The 19,908-nt window shown below is 39.8% G+C and overlaps 1 protein-coding gene across 1 annotated transcript in view; it reads left to right on the forward strand.

Moving 5' to 3' along the window:
* Positions 1 to 7,946, forward strand: part of LOC139754698 (RNA helicase aquarius) — a 35,963-nt gene extending 28,017 nt beyond the window's left edge. Inside the window, exon 2 of the mRNA XM_071672268.1 lies at positions 3,096 to 7,946. Within this exon, the coding sequence (XP_071528369.1) occupies positions 3,154 to 7,371 (4,218 nt within the window). The 5' untranslated portion in view covers positions 3,096 to 3,153 and the 3' untranslated portion in view covers positions 7,372 to 7,946. The remainder of the gene's footprint in view (positions 1 to 3,095) is intronic.
* Positions 7,947 to 19,908: the final 11,962 nt, after the last annotated feature.

A 19,908-nucleotide genomic window follows, 5' to 3' on the forward strand; every position in this document is an offset into this window, starting at 1 on the left:
CCTGCACACACATGCCTTACACCCTTTATAAAAACTTCTCTGCTTTTAGCAGCTTTTCTCCCACTTCATATATTCTTAATGACTAGGCATCTCTATCAAGCTCTATGATATGCTTTCTCCATATTCTTAATTGCTACATACAGATACTTTTGTCTTTTGTTTCCCTAGGTATTTTCCTCACATTCTTTAAAGCAAACATGTGATCCACACATACTCTACCACTTTTGGAACCACATTTTTCCCTCCCAGTCTGATGCTTGGAACATGCCTTCACCTTCGCAGTCACAATTCTCCCATACAATTTACCAGGTGCATTCAGCAAACTTACACCTCTGTAGTTTGATCACTTGCCTTTGTCCCCTTGCCTTTATACACTGGCACTATACATACATTCCCTCAATCCTCAAGCATATCTTTATGATTCATACAGACATTGAAAATCCTAACTAATCAATCAACAACACAGTCACCCCCTTTCTTCAGTAATTCATCTGCAGTATCATCCACTCCAGCCTCCTTGCCATATTTCATCTTATGCAAACCACTCTCACTTCACCAAACCACTGTGCGACTCACTTCACATACCACTCCAACTCAAACACCCTACATCTGCCACCCTTTCTTCAAACACATTCAGCAATCCTTCAAAATACACCATCTCCTCTTTTCATGACTTCCTGTTACCACTTCCCTATTTGCCCCCTTCACCAATGTTTCCGTGTGTTCTCTTGTTTTTTGCACACAAGTAACCTCCTTCCATGAAGTTTACTAATACTCACCACACCTCTCATTTACCTGTGACTTTCTCACTTCACATACCACTCCAGCCCAAACACCCTACATCTGCCACCTTGTCTTCAAACACATTCAACAATCCTTCAGAATTGTTTTTTGCACACAAGTAACCTCCTTCCATGAAGTTTACTAATACTCACCACACCTCTCATTTACCTGTGACTTTCTCACTTCGCATACCACTCCAGCCCAAACACCCTACATCTGCCACCTTGTCTTCAAACACATTCAACAATCCTTCAGAAACTCACGCCATCTCTTTTCATGACTTCCTGTTAATACTTCCCCATTTGCCCCCTTCACCAATGTTTTCATATGTTCTCTTGTTTTTTGCACACAATTAACCTCCTTCCATGAAGTTTACTAATACTCACCACACCTCTCATTTACCACTCCAACCCAGACACCTTACATCTGCCACCCTGTCTTCAAACACATTCAACAATCCTTCAAAGACTCATGCCATCTCCTCTTTTAATGACTTCCTGTTAATACTTCCCCATTTTTCCCCTTCACCAATGTTTCCATGTGTTCTCTTGTTTTTTGCACACACTTAACCTCCTTCTATGAAGTTTACTAATACTCGCTCACCATACCTCTCATTTACCTTCTTTTTATCCCTGTACATTCCTTTTGACCTTCTGCTTACTTTTACTCATCTTCCAATTATCTTAACTTCATTCTTGTAAGTACCACCCATGTATCTGTTTTCTCTTTCACTATCATCCCAGTACTCACAGCCCTGTCTAACCTGCCCACCTTTCACATTACTTATGCTACGTACATCTCTTGCTCATGCCAATATTGTTTAAACCTCGCCCATTGTGCTTCATTAAAGCCTCCCATTCCTCACCCACTCCCCTAGTTTTGTATGTTTCAGCTTTAAGCATTCTAAACTTAATTTTTCTTGGTATCTCTTCACACTCTTCTAAACTCACTCACTTTCACCACTCTTTTCTAACCCATAATATTTCCCTTTTTCTGAAAACCCTTACAAATCTTCATCCTTGCTTCCACAGGGTAAAGATCAGAAATACCACCAGCTGCCCCTCTCAGCTCATTCACATCCAAAAGTGTCCCTTTGACATGCCTATCAGTTAGTATGTTATCCAACGATGCCTGCTAACCATCTTTCCTACTGACATGCTAGTACTTTTGTATGTACTCTTTTTAAATCAGATACTGCCAAACATCAGCCCTGTTTCAGCACACATCTCCACAAGCTGTTCACCATTTCCATTCACATTATTGAATACCTCATCCCCCCCCAATTATACCCTCAACTGCTATATTAGTTACCTTCACAATTAAATCACCTGTCGTTGATAAGTGGGCTCTTGCATCGAAACTGCTCACATACATCCTCTGCTACTTCCAAGACACTTTCTTCTCAAGATCTTTCTCCTCGTGGTCTCTTGCAACAAAACTGCTCACATACATCCTCTGCTACTTCCAAGACACTTTCCTCTCAAGATCTTTCTTCTCATGGCTAGGTACATAAGTACCAATAAACATCCATTTCTTGTAATCCACTTTCATTTTTATCTACCCGTATCAGTCTGGAGCTCCCTTCCTTACACTCTTTCACACATTCCCACAACTGCTTCAGGAGTATTGCTACCCCTTCCATGGCTTTTGCCTTCACACCAACCCCTGCCTTTGTTTCTAAGACATTTTCAAACCATTCTTCTATTTTACTTTGACCTTTGTCTTGCTCTGCCAGAACATCTACATTCCTTTCCCCAAACATGCTACCCATCTCTGCTGTCTTCTTATCTTGGTTACATCCACACATTTTCTAGAAATTTAAATTCAAGAAGGGTGGGTTTCCAGCCCCCAAACTCTAGCTGCATTTATTTACCTTCTGTGACACGCAGGAAATACGGATATAGAATTCTTTCTCCCCATCACAGGGATTACAACTATATTTACTGATATTATTGTATTATGAAGACAAATATTTTACACTATTTAATAGAAATATGGTAAGTATATGATTGGTTTTATTTTATTAGTGTTTTATTTTATAACTTGAAATTTGATAAATCCCAAAATACCCTTTTTAGTAATATTTGATTGGTAATGAAAAAATGCCTTTGCAGTACCATTGCTGTTTCCAAAAGTATTTATGTATATTTAAGGTGATACAAAAATAATTGTGCAGTGAAATATTGACTTGATAATGTAAATGTTAATGCTTAACCTAAAACAAAGGTATCTTTTACTCATACATAACATTGAAAAATTCTCTGTGTTTCCCGAAGTCTTGATATTATGGTTAACCATACTTTCTTTTTCAGGAAACCTGCATATTCTTTACACCTTGCAGTTAAGTGTACTCTTTGAAGAAACAGAATAATGAAGGGACTCACTGTTGACCAGATCAGTGCTGATCGGGTGACATTCCTTGCACAGCAGTACTGGTCACCAGATACCAGAGACTCTCACCTTCCATTTGATCCCCAAGTGATTGATGATGTCTATGAAAGTGAAGTACGAGCTACAGATTTTGCCACTCGCCGTATTGTTGTGTTAGAATTAAGTCAGTACTTAGAAAATTATCTTTGGCCAAACTACTCTGAGAATGCTACCTCATCTCATCTTATGTCTGTTGTTATTCTTGTGAATGAGAAGTTTCGTGAGCGTGTTCCTGCCTGGGACTCATTTGTAAAGCACCCAGGACCCTTTAGTGACTTTCTTCGCCATCTCATGAAAGCATGCCTGGACACTACAAAAGCATTTTCTCAGAAAGAACAAACTCACATGATAGTGTTTCTTAACCACCTTTATAATAGTATTGAAACGGATCTCATACGTAATGGGATTAGCCATACTGTATCTTATAATATCCTGGAGTGTCTTTCTGAAGGTCAGCTACAAAATGTACTTAGGGAATTCCCAAATTGGTCTAAAGCATTAAAGAGAACTGCACGACACAGAAAAAAACTAAAAGATAAAGAATTAGAGAATTTTGACTTTGACACTAACTTTTTGTATTCTCTCATGCAGCAGTTCTTGGAAAAGCTATCATCTATACCTGCAGGAGATGAGGGTGTTAATGAAGATGTTGTACATTACTGTGAAAGGTTTTTAGAACTTATGATTGATCTTGAATCTCAGTTACCCACAAGGAGATTTTTTAACACTCTCCTGCACTGTTGCAACCTCCTTGTTCAGTGTCAGTTATCTGCACTTGCATCAAGAGAAGAGGGCAAGCTGTTTTCACAGCTACTGCATATTCTCAAGGTTTTTGGGCAGTTTGAGATAAATGATAACACTGGACAGCCGCTCTCTGACTTAGATGTAATGAAAATTCACTACAACCAAGTGAAAGTACTGCAGAGCATCACTTTTAAAAATTTTCCACAATTGACACAATTCAGCTTCTCAAGTGTGGCAGCAGTTGATGACACAGAAACTTTAAGACAGCATATTGAACAGCTAGAGGATGAAGAATTGCAGAAACTATGCCATTTACTTCACCTTCTTCCAAAAGATGATGAAAATAAGACGAACAACAAATATATGATAGAAATTATACTCTGGAAGTATCAGCGTCGCATTTCACAGTTGGAAGCAATTAATCGAATGCCTTTGTATCCCACTGAGCATATAATTTGGGATGATAATATTGTTCCATCAGAATATTACTCTGGTGATGCTTGTCTGGCTTTACCTAAACTGAATCTGCAGTTCCTGACCTTGCATGATTATCTGCTGAGGAACTTTGATCTTTTTAGATTAGAATCAACATATGAAATTCGTCAGGATATAGAAGATGTTGTGATGAGATTAAACCCATGGGCAGCAGAAGATGGAAGTGTCATTTTCAGAGGATGGGCTCGTATGGCACAACCCATTGTTAATTTTGCTGTGTGTGAGGTTGCAAAGCCCAATGTCGGAGAGGATAAACCATCAAGGGTACGGGCAGATATCACAGTTAACTTGAGTGTAAGAAGAGAGATTAAAAGTGAGTGGGAGGCTCTAAGGAAGCATGATGTGTGTCTCTTACTCTCCATCTTCCATCCTAAGGCTTACCCCAATCCTGAGGGATATTTCCCTGGTGAATGGGGCCTGAGATGTGTTCGTGGTTGCGAAGTGGAAGGAATGCTGGATGAAAATGGTCGGGTTATAGAGGAAGGGCCTGAGCCTAAGCCGGAGCTGAAGGGAGAAACTAGAACCTTCCGTGTTTGGCTTGACTGCAATCAATATAAAATTGACATGGACAATATAAAAGCCAGTGATGGTATTGAAGATGTGTATGAAACATTCAATATCTTAATGAGAAGAAAACCGAAGGAGAACAATTTTAAAGCTGTTCTAGAGACTATTCGTGACTTGATGAACACTAAATGTGTTGTACCTGATTGGTTGTTGGATATCATTCTTGGATATGGTGATCCTGGAGCTGCTCATTATTCTCAAAGGGAAAATGCTTTGGCCACTCTGGATTTTAATGACACATTCCTTGATTTTGATCATTTGAAGAAGAGCTTTCCAGACTATACTATTAGACATAACCCCAAGGCCAATATGCATCCACCTTTCAAATTAACTTTTGAAGGTCAAAAGTCAAGTAAACGACTAGCTGAGGGGGAAGACAACAAGGTATCTAAAGTGATTCATATAGAGCCATATGTTGTACCGAGTCGTGGTCCATATCCATATACTGTACCACGTAAGAATAGGGTACAGTTTACACCTACACAGGTTGAAGCTATTCGGTCTGGCATGCAGCCTGGCCTTACAATGGTTGTGGGACCTCCAGGTACAGGCAAGACTGATGTTGCTGTTCAGATTATTTCTAATATATATCACAACAACCCAGCAGAGCGAACCCTTGTTGTTACTCACTCTAATCAAGCTCTCAACCAGCTCTTTGAGAAAGTCATTGCACTAGATGTTGATGAACGTCATCTTTTACGTTTAGGCCATGGTGAGGAGGCTTTGGAAACAGAGAAAGACTTTAGCCGGTATGGACGTGTTAACTATGTACTGAGTAAGCGGCTTGAACTACTGGATGAGGTAACACGACTCAAGGAGTCACTAGGTGTAGCTGGTGAGATGGGAGCTTCTTGTGAGACTGCTGGCTACTTTTTCTTGCAGCACGTTCTTGCTCGCTGGGAACGTTACATAAGTCAGGTTACTGCTACTCCTGGAAAGTCTGTCAATGTGCAACAGGTGAATGAATTGTTTCCATTTCATGTTTTTTTCAGTAATGCACCGCAGCCATTATTTAAAGGATTGACTTATGAAGAGGATATGGAAATTGCAGAGGGCTGCTTCCGATACCTTGAAAATATTTTTACACAGTTGAAAGAATTTCGTGCCTTTGAAATGTTAAGGAGTGGCCTTGATCGTACAAGGTATTTACTTGTGAAGGAGGCAAAGATTATTGCAATGACTTGCACACATGCTGCACTCAAACGACGAGAACTTGTGGATTTGGGTTTTCAGTTTGATAACATTTTAATGGAAGAAAGTGCTCAGATTTTAGAAATTGAAACATTCATTCCATTACTATTACAGAATCCTGAAGATGGACGGAATCGTCTTAAACGTTGGGTTATGATTGGTGACCATCATCAGTTACCTCCTGTCATCAAGAATATGGCATTTCAAAAGTACAGCAACTGTGAGCAGAGCTTATTTACACGATTCGTACGGTTAGGTGTTCCAACCGTCCAGCTTGATGCCCAGGGGCGTGCTCGACCATCCATTTGTGCACTGTATAACTGGCGATACAACAATTTGGGTGATTTACCTCATGTGATATCCTGGCCTGAATTTCAAGTAGCTAATGCTGGAATATTTTATGAGTACCAGCTGATTAATGTTGATGACCTTGAGGGACGTGGGGAGACAGAACCACGAAAATACTTTTACCAGAACTTAGCTGAGGCAGAATACGTAGTGCACTTATATATGTATATGAGGCTTATTGGATATCCTGCTTCAAAAATATCTTTGCTAACAACTTACAATGGGCAAAAAGAGTTACTACGTGATGTAGTTGAACAGAGGTGTGCTCGAAATCCGCTATTTGGTCGTCCTCACAAGATAAGTACTGTAGACAAATATCAAGGACAGCAGAATGATTATATCTTATTGTCACTTGTCAGGACACGTGCTGTAGGTCACTTGAGGGATGTAAGACGTCTTGTTGTAGCCATGTCCCGTGCCAGGCTTGGCCTTTACATATTTGCACGTGTTTCACTCTTTAAAAATTGTTATGAGCTTCAACCAGCATTTTCCCTGCTCACAAAGCGGCCACTACAATTGCATTTGGCTCCATGGGAGCATGTACCTACAGAACGACTGTACACTCAGCATCCACTTGAGAAGCCAGTTGCGGTGAAGGATGTAACGCAGATGAGTGGCCTGGTGCACCAGTTGTACTCTGAAGTGTGTTCCACTATTCAAGCCATTGCTGGGTTGGGTGAGGCACCTGGTGTCATGCAAACCCATGAACTGCCTCCAGATACAGGAGCACGGTATGACTCCGATGAAGAGACAACAAATGAGAAAGAAGAGACAGAGAATTCAATGCTCATTGTTAATGAGGTTGACAGCTGAACTTATGACAGCAAATCATAGATTAATAGATTTGAATTTCATTTATGAAAAAGCTAATATTGTTAATGTTTTATGAAGTACTTCGTAAAAATTTATGAAATACAGTTCATTTTATGTTTTGGTTGAAAGGATATTTATTTGTATATTGGACTGGACAATTCACTTGTTGCCATGCAGACTTATTAACTCCTTCCTTGTATTTATGGGAGGAAATCATTATTTTCAATGGAAAGATAACGACAGCGAACAGATTCAGTGTTTTTTGTTGATAAAGTTAACAGTAACTGAATTTAAGGCAATGAATCATATAAATAGGTAATGCTAATTATTTATAGTAGAAAGCTACTACTGTAAAAAAAAATTGTCATGTTTGATGTGTAAATTTATGTACAATCATTTTTTTATGAAACTAAAGTGTAGGAGCAGATATTTATTTATTTGTAAATAAAATCTTTTTAATTTACTTTATAATAGCTTTACACTGTTAGACTAAGAATTCAGCATTTATATGCAGTTTATAAAGGCCACTTTTTTCTAGTTATGAATTTCATAATAAAATTTTCATACCACACCATTAATAAGCATGCTGTTTATCCATTAATTAAGAATGTTTGTGGGTTTAAGTAATGTACATTTGGAATTTTTAATTCATCTCTACAACTCTACACTATAATTTATGTTGTTTGCCAGTCTTTAGGATTGAGCTTAAACCAGTCATAAATATGAAGATGGGTATTTGTGATGGTACCTGTAGGTGCACTTTTTATGCCCTGTTCTCAGTTGGGCATATTTTTATATGTTCAGTGTTCTGATGTGGTTCGTAAAGCCCATGTTTTTATTTTCTTTCATAGGAGGAAAATGTTCCTTTAGTTTCTTCATCTGCTATCTGTTTTATTCTATCCAAGATTCACTATACTTTCCCTAGATTTGCAAAGATGCATATGACCTGTCCTGTGAGAGAAGGGTCAAATCATCTTAATTAACTCTTGGTGTTTTTCCCATAACTCCCATAACAGCTAGAGACTGAGTGTAAACGAATGTGGCCTTTTTTGTCTGTTTTTGTGGCACTACCTCGCTGATGCAGCAGGGGGTGGCGATGCTGTTTCCTGTGGGGCGGGCTGGCTCTGGGAATGGATGAAGTATGTGCATGAATGTACATGTTGATATATATGTGTAAAGTTCCCCACAGTCCTGGATGGTACTGTAAGTATTGTCAATCCAAACATTCTGGTAGGTATGAATTCCTCGAAGATCGACTCGTATTCGAATCATTCATAAGGAAGAGGGAGGCGAAAGGAGTCACGGGGTGACTGATGGCGGAGGGATCAGGGAGTTAGACATGTTACGATACCATCACCCATGGAATCGATTACGATTTCTTGGGAAGACTGTGATTAAGATTATGGTTCCACCCACAAAGCGTTGGAATCAATTACAATTCCAAAGGTTTCTAATTGATTACAATTACAAGTTACATTATCAGATGAAAGCAGGACCAAGGAGATGTTTTATTGGATATGTGACTATGAATATCAGCATAATAAGTTCAAGTTAGTATCAAAATAATCAAGTTAGTATCTTCAAAATAATGCCAAAACCACAAGGCTATATCTAGATCAACAATGTAAAAGAAAAAAATAATTTCCCACCCACAGTATCTAGTTGAACAGCTGTTGAAACCATCTGAACGTAATTAGTTCTCGTCCCCAGCCCTTCCGTACTCTGCTGATAGTGTAGCACTTGCATTGTAGACTTTCCTTGGGTACTTTTTATATAATCTATATAGTTAGACTTTCCTCAGGTACTTTTTATATAATCTATATAGTTAAGTCCCACTCACGACCTTAGTATAGGTCTATTCCATTTTTTATTCCCCAAATTTTCTCTTTTCTGTGTAGAGCATAAATTTGAGCTTCACAGCCGGCAAGTAATCATAAGGTAATCATGATTACGATTACTTTTGCAGTGGAATCGATTACGATTTCTTGGCTTTGAAGACACTGGAATCTATAACAATTACAGTCCCTCAAAAAACATGGAATCGATTCCAATGATTACGATTCCTGATTACATCATGTCTAACATAGTGCTAAATGAAAGTGTAAGTAATAATTACGAGCAAAACAATAATGAATTGTGACAGGTATTAAATATTATACGTACTTTGCTCTTATCTGCAGTATAGAAATACTATGGTACATCGACATCAAATTCTTCCTCCGCCTGCCTCTCTCTCTCTCTCTCTCTCTCTCTCTCTCTCTCTCTCTCTCTCTCTCTCTCTCTCTCTCTCTCTCTCTCTCTCCATGTTCGTGCATGTTTTTCTGTACATTTGGAGTTTAAAAATACTGCTTCCTATTCGAAGGGTGATAATGATAGAGGGTTGCTCTTTCTGCAACAGTATGACAAACTAATGAGAAAATTGTTTACAGTTTACATAATCCTCGTAGCTGTAATACTTTTCATCTTGATCATCCATAATGAGCGACTATATACCTGTTTTCGCAGTGACCACCACACTGCAACAACCTTATCACGGCACTACAGTAGTTATTGTATTATTGTTGCACCTGTGCATTTGTCCAACAACTTTTGCAGTGCCTCATACCCCAAATAAGCTTCCTAGACTGTCAATTACAAGCTCATCATTAAGGCTCAGTAGATTAAAGGATGTGGTTGACCGCCCGGGTCTCTCTCTTTTTCTCTTTCATTGTAGCGGTGTGCCCGTTTGCACTTTAATATTGAACCACTCTGGTGTTCCTTTTGAATAGATAGCAATCATGAAACCAGCTAATAGTATTTTGAAACCATTTCCGTAAATAACAGACCTCGAAGAAAAATAAACCCCATTTGCCATTAGAACCTCATCCTTTCCTTATGATAACGTTCAAGTATTTGCATCAACTTTGTTTAGTGATTTTCCAGTTAGCCGAGTATCCATGAAAGTAAGATATTAATCGTTTTCTTTAGGTCGTCCATCACTCCGTGAAATTGTGTTGGATATCAATAACAGAGCGGCGGTCACGACCGATTCATGATTATCCTTGTTGGTATTAGTTGATGAAATTAGATATTTCAAGTACTGACTCACCTGGAGATGAAGTTCACCGTAACATTTTAGATCTACTTCACTTTGATATAATTCAACTTTGTCACAAGAATCTACCCTACGCTTCGGAGACAATGTGTAAAGCTTGGTCAGTTGCTGTGTTGACTGACAACTTATCCATTATACTGTGGTCTACCCGAGGCAAATACAGCAGTGCGAACATATAGGCATAATTATGGTATCCGAGGTTAGTGGTAGGTGATAAGGATTATTGTTTGTGTATCAGCAAACCATTTAAAAACTAAATTTTTGAAAGGCCAGAGTGATCGATCAGACGAATCTATCGACTGTAATTGCTCAGCAATTTTGATTTTTTCTTAGACATTTATTTTTTTTTCCTTACCATTGGCAAACACTGAAAGATGGGCAAAAACTATTTTGTTAGTGACGGTACAAACAGTGAGGACTGGAAGATTCAAACTCATATATTTATAGCTCAAACTAGTACAGTGCACTCAGCAGTTGAGGGAAGTGGGATGTATACGTAGAGAACACACGATCTGCTGCTCTATGTCTCAATATAGGCAGTAAGAGAATGGAAAACTGCCATGATGAGAGGCGCCGCACGACTACCAACATTATTCCCACCTGGAATAGACTTTAAATAGGCATAGTTTAAAGAATTGCCAACTTGCCTATTAACATTGTTCGATGAACTCTAAACTGGTAACCAGCTGATGGGATGGAAAGTTTTGAATAATTCAAATACTTTACAAAGTCTTTCCTTACCCAATAGTAGTGTTGTAATGCCATTGCTAGAAGAAAATATTACACCAATTTCTCTCGTTCATGAAATGTCAATTGGAAAGAAAAACAATTGAAGCAGGAAGTAGCCCAAGGGCAGCAGTGCTAAAATGAAACTTCTACAGGAGTGTCGTAGCAGCAACCGTCAAATTTAGATTTCTTTATATCACCGTTGTTTTGTAGTACTGGCACCGGCCGCTGGACCTAGCACTCCACTCTAACTAGGTCACACAGGGAGGCATGAAAGATGTTTTATTTGCTTCTCGACGTAATTATTAATACGATTATATTACGTCTGCTAAGATGTGACGTATTCGTTATTTAATTCTATTCATAGTGTTAATTACTCTTTTCAATGAAACATCTAAGGTTTAAAAATTTTCAATCAAGTTCAGTAGGAGACTCAGACAACTTAGTATTTTTTTTTTTTTTCCACCATTTGCTTTTCTTAGTAGCGAGTCCAACCACACTCCTCGAGCAGAGACCTGAATCTGTTTGACATAGAGGAGTCATAAACAGTTCCCACTGATGACTAGTGTGGGCCAAAAGTTCGTTTGGTGTCCGCTCCCTCCCTGGCTCCTAGAAGTTTACGATATTTACCCAAATTTTCGATGGAATTCATATCGCACCCCTTGCTTGGCCTCTCGAGCAACTGTGGTTACTCTGCAAGCAAACCATTGCTGAACACACCGGGCCGTGTGGACAGGGCAGCGATATTGAAGAAAGGGGATGAGGCCGGCGGAGAATGGGAAGTTCCGCTCCTAAAGTGAGGGTCGGGAAAAAATCCTGCAAAAATAGATATTTTGCAGTATTAGGTCTCCCAAACCATGCTCACTCTTCGTCGGTGTTCCTACGTTCGTATATGCACAGAAATACATATGTTGTGATGGTTGCACATCCTGTTTCATAGCAATGTTTCAGGGTATTATTATTAAGTGTACAGTTAGTTAACTTTTAAACTTTTCTTATGAGAGATCTCTTCCTTTTCAATCAACCGAACTTAAAATACTATAAAGAAGGATTTTGAACTTATGTTTCTCTTAGTTTTTACACATACTGCCGGTCTCGCCTGCAGAATGACATGAACGAAAATAAAAGATCAGATGAATGAAAAACAGTCACTATCCTCTTCCGTCATCAGTTCACATATAGACTAAATATTGAAACAGCCAGGTTCATCCATATGATTGTTTAGGAAAGTACACCAAATAACATACTATTTTTGTATGTATATTAGTAATATATGAATTATGCTTACCAGGTATTATTGAGTCTCCACAAGTGCATATCATCATGGTTGTTGCTGGTAAAAGTCTTCTCATCAGTGAAGACCACACGGGACCAAAACCCACACCCTTTGCGACATGCCGTCCAGCAAAGGCGAGGCGGCGCGAGCGTTATTGGTGGGTGGGTGAGGCGGCCGATGCTTCACAGGAGGAACCCTGTAGTGAAGTACCCCCTCGTGTAAGCGTCGCCGGATAACCTTCGCTGACACTGGCAATGTTGTTTGTTAGGTTTAACGGCCATCAACTTATGAGGAAGGTCATTAGGCCTGCAACTCTATTTAATGCACGATGGAAGTCATCATTTCTAAATATTTATTCCTAAAAAAAAAATAGTAAATAAATGAATTAGAAAAAATATAAATAAGTGCGAGAAGATAGGACACACTAGTCTTCCACCACGACATGCACGTAGAATAAATAGTTTGTTGGAGGTCCGCCCGCTCAGCCCCAGGTGGTAAAACCACCTTCCCGCGAGGCCCGACCGCCTGCTGTTCTTTGTTGGGTTTTACAGCCATCGACCTATGAGGAAGATCATTCGGTCTGCAACCCTCTTTAATGTATGACTGAGGTCATCATTCTTAAAAAAAAAAAAAAGATATATGTAATTTTGACATGATGATGATAAAGATTAATAATAATAAATATAAGTAATGTAAAGAAAAGATTTGTGAGTATTGGGCCGACGTGGCGGCAAAAACCACCCAGTCGGCACAGTATCCTCGGTTGCATTTGACCCAAGAATGCGAGAAGATAGAACAGGTTAGGGACAGGCTTCCACCATGACATGCACACAGAGTAGATAGTTAGTCGGAGTTCCACCGACTCAACACCATGGCGCAGCCGACCCGCAGGTTGACCACCTCCCTCCGACGCCGACCGCTTTGTGACCAGCCCAAGTAGGAGGAGCCTCACACCAAGCCAACCCCGCCACAGAGAACAACCCAAGAACCACCTTACATCAGCATGATTAATTCTGTTTCTCTGAGGAAGATCATCAATTTGTCAATAGTACTCGGGTTATCCCCGAGTACATTAATGATGTTAAAGGAAACGTTTTTCATGTTGCAGTGATTTATTAGTTTTCTTCTATATTGTTGAAATCTATTGCATCGTAGTAGCAAATTGTGGAGAGTTGTTCGCAATGTTGTCATACGGGTAGAAAGATCTTGTTTATGTATGGCTGCAGATGGGTAGTGTAAGTACAATTCATTCTGAGGCGGGCCAGCACGACCGCTTCTCTTCTGTTCATGCGGTATGAGGTCGGTCAGTTCGCCACTTCTTGCTTGTACTTCCTGTTGATTGTCAGGCCGGTCCACTGACTCTGCCACAGAGGATAGATTAATCTCTTCCCTAAGGAAAGGCAGGACCCCAGCTCCCGGGGGATCGGAACGACCTCCTCGAGTTCTGAGGTCAACTTAGCCAAGCTGTCTGCCTGCTCATTGTTGACGTATATATTACAATGACCAGCCAGGCACCCAGATCAACATGATATCTTTCTCACATGAACTTAGTTTATCAATAATATTGCCCTGTAATTCACAGGACTCTGTATATTCAGAGCCTATTGCTTTAAGAGTAGAAAGAGAATCAGAAAAAGTTATGGCTTTGCTGTAATTTGAATTTATCATATAGTCTATGGCTCGATCAATGGCAAACAATTCAGCGCAAAATACAGATGTATGGTTCGGCAAGCGGTATCTGAGGGCACACTCCATCGACCATACACTTGCACCCACACATTCATCCCTCTTGGAGCCATCAGTGTAGAAGTGAACAACTTCCAATCGTGGAACTCTGGTACAGGTTAAGGCTCCAAAACACATTCGCAAGCATTTATCCTGTATCACATCCAACCTCCTCAGTGTATACTCGCTCGCCGAAGCGTACACCTAAAAGCCATAGTCTAATTTACATCTGATTAGGGACATAAATCATTAATGAAGATCTGTCAGCTCCCCAGAATGAACTCGAAAGGCGTTTAAGAACATTTAATCTTTTACTGCAATTAGTTACTGGTCAACATGACTTTTCCAATTGAGTCTTAAATGTCAAAATTTATGCCCAGGAATTGAACTATTTCGAAATGGGACCGGGTTGTTGTCTTAAGGTTAAAAGCAAATTCGGGATATTAATTTTTAAGGTGAAGACAACCGCGATACTTTTGTTGGGTGAGAACTTAAATCCCCACAGTAGCGCCCAACGATGAACAGACTCAAACGCAGCTTGAACCCGCTCAGTCGAAAATTGTGCGCTAGGCGATGAGTGCCATAGCGCACAATCATCAGCATAAAGCGAGTATTTAATATGTCGCGGGACGGAACTTGGAGACAGAATATCATTAATCATAATATCAAATAATGTTGGGCTAAGAACGCTGCCTTGCGGTACCCCATTCTCTTGGACAAATGTGTCCGAAGTGACTTCGAGTGCTGTAAGTTTCACAGCAAAAGTTTCTCTTACGACGGAAAGCACACTGTTCATCATTCAATAAACCCTTCGATTGTAGAAAAAAAAAAGTAGCCTTCTGTTAACCATTCTCCCCATGACCTTACAAATGCAGCTCGTCAGCGCAATAGGTCGAAACGAATTTATATTCGTAAGGCGTCCGGAGCCTTTTGGGATGGAGATGACGTGCGCAAAGTGCCATGAGTTTGGAAACGTTCGAGACGTCCAAATCTCATTGTACAATGCTAACAACTTAGCCAGGTTAGCCTGACTAAGGTGCTGGATCATCCGGTAAGTGATCCCGCTGGGTCCCGGGCTCGAACCTTTACAGGATTTCAGGGCAAGAAGCAGTTATTTCATTGTGAATATTTTGTAATAATCAAAATTATCTTTTGTGGCAAAGTCTGGTAACTGCAGGTCGGCCTGTTCGCTTGTGGTGTAGGAAGCGCGGGTCGTAATTGGCCGAGCTGCTTGTTTCTGAGAATCTCCTGGCGAGTGTGTTGGCCATGTCCACCGGGTCGTCGATTATTTGATCTTGGTGGAGGTTTTGTGGAGGAAGTGGCGGCTTGTATTTTCGATTTTATTGATTGTTGACCAGACCTGACTTACTGGTGTGTCCTTGTTCACGGCAAAGACAAAGCCGCGCCAGGAGTCTCGTTTGGCTTGTTTGATAGTTCTACTTGCCTGAGCCTCGCATGTATGTATGCCATAAAGTTATTATCTGAAGGCTCGTTGTCGACCATCCTGTATCTCCTATTGCGCTCACGCAGTGCATGTCGGCAATCTGGTGTCCACCAAGGAACTCTATATGTTTGTGGAAATTATAGATACCTTAGGTATAGAGTTCTCAGCAGCCTGAGCTCAGTATGGTGGAGGTAACCTTGAGGACTTTTGCATCAATGTCACCACCGGATATATCAAGGACGGCTTGCCTTGTAAATGACACCCAGTCTGCTTTCTTATAGTTAAATTTAGGCGGAGACGAGACAGGTTGGTAATAATGTCGCATGACTAAGAAAGACAGATCAGGAAATGGTCACTTCCCAGGGAGTCGTCATAAATACCCCAGGTGATGTCGTTAAGTATATCCGGCGATGATAAGGATAAATCAAGTGCAGAGATATTGCCAGTTCGGTCATCTACAAGAGTTCCACTACCATGGTTCAGAAGAGCGAGGTTGGCATTGATCATAAAATTAATCATTTGTTCTCCCATGGCGTTTGGCCGGATACTTCCCCACTGATAATGATGAGCATTGAAGTCTCCTAAAACTACTTTACGGTGATTAACAAACAAATTTCACTCATCATTATCAAGTGCATTGGAACCAGAACAATTTATTGAACAGATGGCCAGGTATGAGTCATCAAATTTCACTCTACATGCGACAGTGTCTAGAGTAGAATTTAAAGTCACTCGTGTGTGAGGTAAACTTTGGTGTACATAGATAGCTACCTCACGATTCTCGTCTCTTCTATACGAGTGATAGCTATCTAAAGCGGACCAGTCTTCGACTGTGCCGTTTAGAAGGGTCTCCTGTTGACATATCACGGCTGGCCTATACAGTGCAAGCAACAGTTGTAGTTGTGCTTGCCTTATGCCTTAGGTCTCTACAATTCCACTGGATGATATTGGACGTATTAGTTTAAGGGTTATTTAACCGACCAGTTTTCTTAGCCTGTTTATGTCGGGACTTGGGCGAGTCCCCAGGGGAACATGTGTAAGGTTGCGTCGTCGACAGGAATGAATACAGGTCTTCTTCATGGATGGTAGTCAATGAAGATCAGGCGGCCTTTGTAGATTTATTACAAAAGAATATGTGCGTCCATCTGTAGTACTCTGGGCTATAGTCTTATGACACACTACGACACACTCTAGTGAACAGTGTGACGATGCTGGCCAGGTGTGTCCCCTCGGGTCACACTGACAGTAGTTATATGGGAGTCCGTCAACACCCATTCAACAACGTGTTCAAATAGCAGATCAGCTCTTACGTGTTCAAACATCCTGAGTAACAGTAGCCCGTGGGAACAGTGGGCCCGTGGCAACATGCATCTAACTCTATGTAACTCACAGTAAAATGATAATAACAAATAGTTAATGAAAAATTAATGGTTGTGTGCGTGAGTCTTACATTTTGCTCGGCCACAACCTGGCTCAAGCTCCTGCGAGCCATGAAAAGTTATGGTTATTTATGAAATAATACTGAGTACAGAAATAAGCAAATTATAGTTAGTAACAAGAGTTACTCCTATATCAACTAGTATTCTTGATAAGGTAGATAATACACTCTACAATTGTTAGAGGAATAATATATATATATATATATATATATATATATATATATATATATATATATATATATATATATATATATATATATATATATCTGGGAGTGGATCTGGCAGCGGATGGAACCATGGAAGCGGAAGTGGATCATAGGGTGGGGGAGGGGGCGAAAATTCTGGGGGCCTGAAGAATGTGTGGAAGTCGAGAACATTATCTCGGAATGCAAAAATGGGTATGTTTGAAGGAATAGTGGTTCCAACAATGTTGTATGGTTGCGAGGCGTGGGCTATGGATAGAGTTGTGCGCAGGAGGATGGATGTGCTGGAAATGAGATGTTTGAGGACAATGTGTGGTGTGAGGTGGTTTGATCGAGTGAGTAACGTAAGGGTAAGAGAGATGTGTGGAAATAAAAAGAGCGTGGTTGAGAGAGCAGAAAAGGGTGTTTTGATGTGGTTTGGGCACATGGAGAGAATGAGTGAGGAAAGATTGACCAAGAGGATATATGTGTCGGAGGTGGAGGGAACGAGGAGAAGAGGGAGACCAAATTGGAGGTGGAAAGATGGAGTGAAAAAGATTTTGTGTGATCGGGGCCTGAACATGCAGGAGGGTGAAAGGAGGGCAAGGAATAGAGTGAATTGGATCGATGTGGTATACCGGGGTTGACGTGCTGTCAGTGGATTGAATCAAGGCATGTGAAGCGTCTGGGGTAAACCATGGAAAGCTGTGTAGGTATGTATATTTGCGTGTGTGGACGTATGTATATACATGTGTATGGGGGGGGGGGGGGTTGGGCCATTTCTTTCGTCTGTTTCCTTGCGCTACCTCGCAAACGCGGGAGACAGCGACAAAGTATAATACAAAAAAAAATAAAATATATATATATATATATATATATATATATATATATATATATATATATATATGTATATATATATATATATATATATATATATATATATATATATATATATATATATATATATATATATATATATATTATAAACAAAATCAGTATGCAAAAAAAAATTCAAGCAACTCATTCAATACATATTATTCTGGAGTTAGATTCCTCCTTAAATAAGGAAGTGCTGCTGCGACTACCTTCTGAACATCCAATGTGGCTGTAGGGAATTCTATATTAGACACCCTATGTCGTAGATGACAATATAAGAGGAATATTATGAATGATAATATGAGTGCAATAGACAACGAAATAATTGAAAATCCAGAAACATGAGAAGTGTACTTAAAAGGTAGAAAAGCCAAAACATCTATTGCAGAATCTAAATCTTCTTGAACCATAGATGGAAGGTGTTGGATATTTACTTCACTAATGATTGATAAGTTGATGTTTTGGGGGATTCGTTCTATACTCGGGATAGCTCTATCAATCTGGCCCAAAAAATGATCATGAGTGCCGAACAATTTGAAACTTGAACTGATAACAGTACATTGCTGTCCTAACTGAATGTGTCCCAGAAACAAATAAGATTTGGGATGATTGGGTGGGCAATGAATGAGAACATTTTGTGGTTCTAGAAAAAACAGTAAGTGATACTTGTCCATACTTTCAATCCAAGGTTCAGTAACAGTAATTTCCTTAAAGGAACAGGAATGAAGAACATTTTGTTGATGCCCTAAAAGTAGTTGGTACTCACATGAGTTTGTTTGTAAATCATGAAAAACCAAGGTATTGGGGGGGGCAAATCAAGTTGTCAAGCAATGGTTTATGGCACAATGCTAAATCATGCAAGGAGAGATGTGCAATCAACGAGGAATTAATATTATATAAGAGAAAGTTCATGTTATCAGCAAGGATGATAGTCTTTTGCAACTCTTTTGCATAATTAAAAGGGAATGGTATTACGTTCACAAGGCTGTAAATATTGGAGTCAGGGAATGGTATGTGGATAATGACCGCTTCGAGGATCACGTCAACCGTTAGTAAGGAGTAATAACTGGCCACGTGATGCAGAGGGAGAGCTGGTGTGTAACCGAATTTCGTCATCGCTTGTTTAATAGTACATGTGAGTTCCGAGAAGGGAAAAAACGATGGTGTGACAACTTGGTTTACCAGATTATTAACATCTTCCAATAAGTCAGTGAAATAATGTGCATGATAAGTGATTTGGGTATATAAACTATCAACATATGTGGAAATAGTCACTATAGCATATATAGTATTAACAGACTTTGACAGTAGTGCTACTTGTTGTGTCAGGTTATTAACAGTTAACATCATGTCATTCAAATATCTAGAATGTTGTTTTAAGACCTTAGCTTCAGCTTTAATAAACCTGTTGTTAAGAAGTTGTTGAAATTGTAAAGATGCAATCTGATTCCTAACTGAATTAAGTTCTTCCTGAGTAGCAGTACCAAACAACTATGATTGGAGGGACCCTACAAAATTAAGCAGACCTCTCTTGCTTCTCCTCTGCTTTTCCGTGTTCATCCTGGTATTAGTATTTACTGGAGATTCAATGTCTTGTATTATGTCATACAGAATCACACAGGTACTATTCAATTTCCAGGTCCACTGGTTTAACAAAGTTGGAGGAGGAGCAACACTAGAGTTTCTGATGGACGCACTGTTGTAAAACTTGAGTAAGGTAGACCGTAAGCGAGGTACGGCCTCCATTAGTTTCACTAGATTATCGTAAGTGTAGG

This window comes from Panulirus ornatus, chromosome 17 (assembly GCF_036320965.1).
Source record: "Panulirus ornatus isolate Po-2019 chromosome 17, ASM3632096v1, whole genome shotgun sequence".
Classification (NCBI taxonomy): domain Eukaryota; kingdom Metazoa; phylum Arthropoda; class Malacostraca; order Decapoda; family Palinuridae; genus Panulirus; species Panulirus ornatus.